We start from the raw sequence: 1,263 nt of genomic DNA on the forward strand, positions 1-1,263 counted from the left end.
CAACCTAAGCATCCTCCCCCATGGGACCCGTGCTTGCGGTGCCAGCCGCAGGCTGCCTGCAAAAGCGAGGTGCCCCGAACATTGCTGGGAGTGGAGGGGTTTGTCTTCCCCTTCAGCCACTGCACAGCACAGGCTTGTCTCCGGGCTGACCCAGCAGCTCGAGGGTGCCGGGGGGGGTTCCCAGCATCTGCATAGCTCCCCGCAGAGATGCTAAGCTGCGCTTTCAGGGCCTCAGGAGATTTATGTCTGCTGGGGAAGGAAGGGTCAGAAAGAGCATCTCTTAAAGGATGGTGGAAGTGTTATGTAGGCAAGAGCAGCAAGCAGGCAGGGCTGGCTGCTCTTAAAACAATTTATTCTGCTGCTGGCAGGAGCGATGGAGCAGTGCCCTCCCGCGGTGGGTGCCCGGGGGCACCCGGGGGGCTGCAGCCTCCTGCACCTTGTGCTCCTTCTCCCACAGGGCCTTTAGCTTGCGGTAGTACACCCTGCAGCTGTAGCCCTCCTGGGAGCTGTGCTGGATGTGGGTCTTGACCGACCACAGCGTGGGGAAGATGCGGCAGCATGACATGCACTGGTAGGCATGCTGGGGCACTGGCTGCTTCTGGGAAGCAGTGAGGATGTCCTGGACCATGATGCTGGCTCTGCTGCTGGGCAGCCTGACCCTCTTGGAGGGCTGGAGCTCATCCGAGGAACTAGAGGAGGAGCAGACGATCTCTGAGAGGTCATCAGGCTCCTCATGCTCCTGGGTGCTGGTGGCCAGGCTGGAGGAGAGGCTGCCCGGGTGCTGCTGGGTGGCCTCTTTGGTGCACACAAAGTAGCTGTAGGGTGACAACCAGGGTCGGTAGATGGTGCGGGCAGGGAGCTTGCTGCCCCACGGGGCTGTGGGGCCACAGGCTGTGGAGGAAAGGGTCTGCAGTGAGTTTGGGGTCCCTGTAACAGCCTGGCCCCCCATGGGGTGGGGAGTGGTACTGGGGACCCTTCCTCTCTGTCTCCGTGCTCTGTCCCAGTATATTCCCCCAGCGTGGAGGGTACCATCCCTCCGCCCATGGGACGCAGGGGTTCAGGATGCTGATGGGCACCGAGGTACTGGCAGAGCACGAGGATCACCCAGCAGCCCACTGGAGCCATCCTACAGAAAGCTACACTGGCACAGGGGCAGCGATGAGGGGGCCGAGCTGGCGCTCCTGGGGGCAGCACCAACAGCTTTGAGGATTCATGCTGGGAAGACATGGGGGAGAAACTGGTGTAGCTCAGAGGTGGAGTGGG

At 62.0% G+C, this 1,263-nt stretch overlaps 1 protein-coding gene across 1 annotated transcript in view; it reads right to left on the reverse strand.

Moving 5' to 3' along the window:
• LOC104158489 (chromosome unknown open reading frame, human C1orf111) overlaps window positions 1-891 on the reverse strand; it is a gene marked incomplete at its 5' end in the record, with an annotated part of 1,031 nt that extends 140 nt beyond the window's left edge. The window contains one exon of the mRNA XM_009696155.1: window positions 394-891. Coding sequence (XP_009694457.1) covers window positions 394-891 — 498 coding nt within the window. The remainder of the gene's footprint in view (window positions 1-393) is intronic.
• Between the last annotated feature and the right edge of the window lie 372 nt (window positions 892-1,263).

This window comes from Cariama cristata, unplaced genomic scaffold (genome assembly GCF_000690535.1).
Source record: "Cariama cristata isolate BGI_N322 unplaced genomic scaffold, ASM69053v1 scaffold23752, whole genome shotgun sequence".
Classification (NCBI taxonomy): Eukaryota; Metazoa; Chordata; class Aves; order Cariamiformes; family Cariamidae; genus Cariama; species Cariama cristata.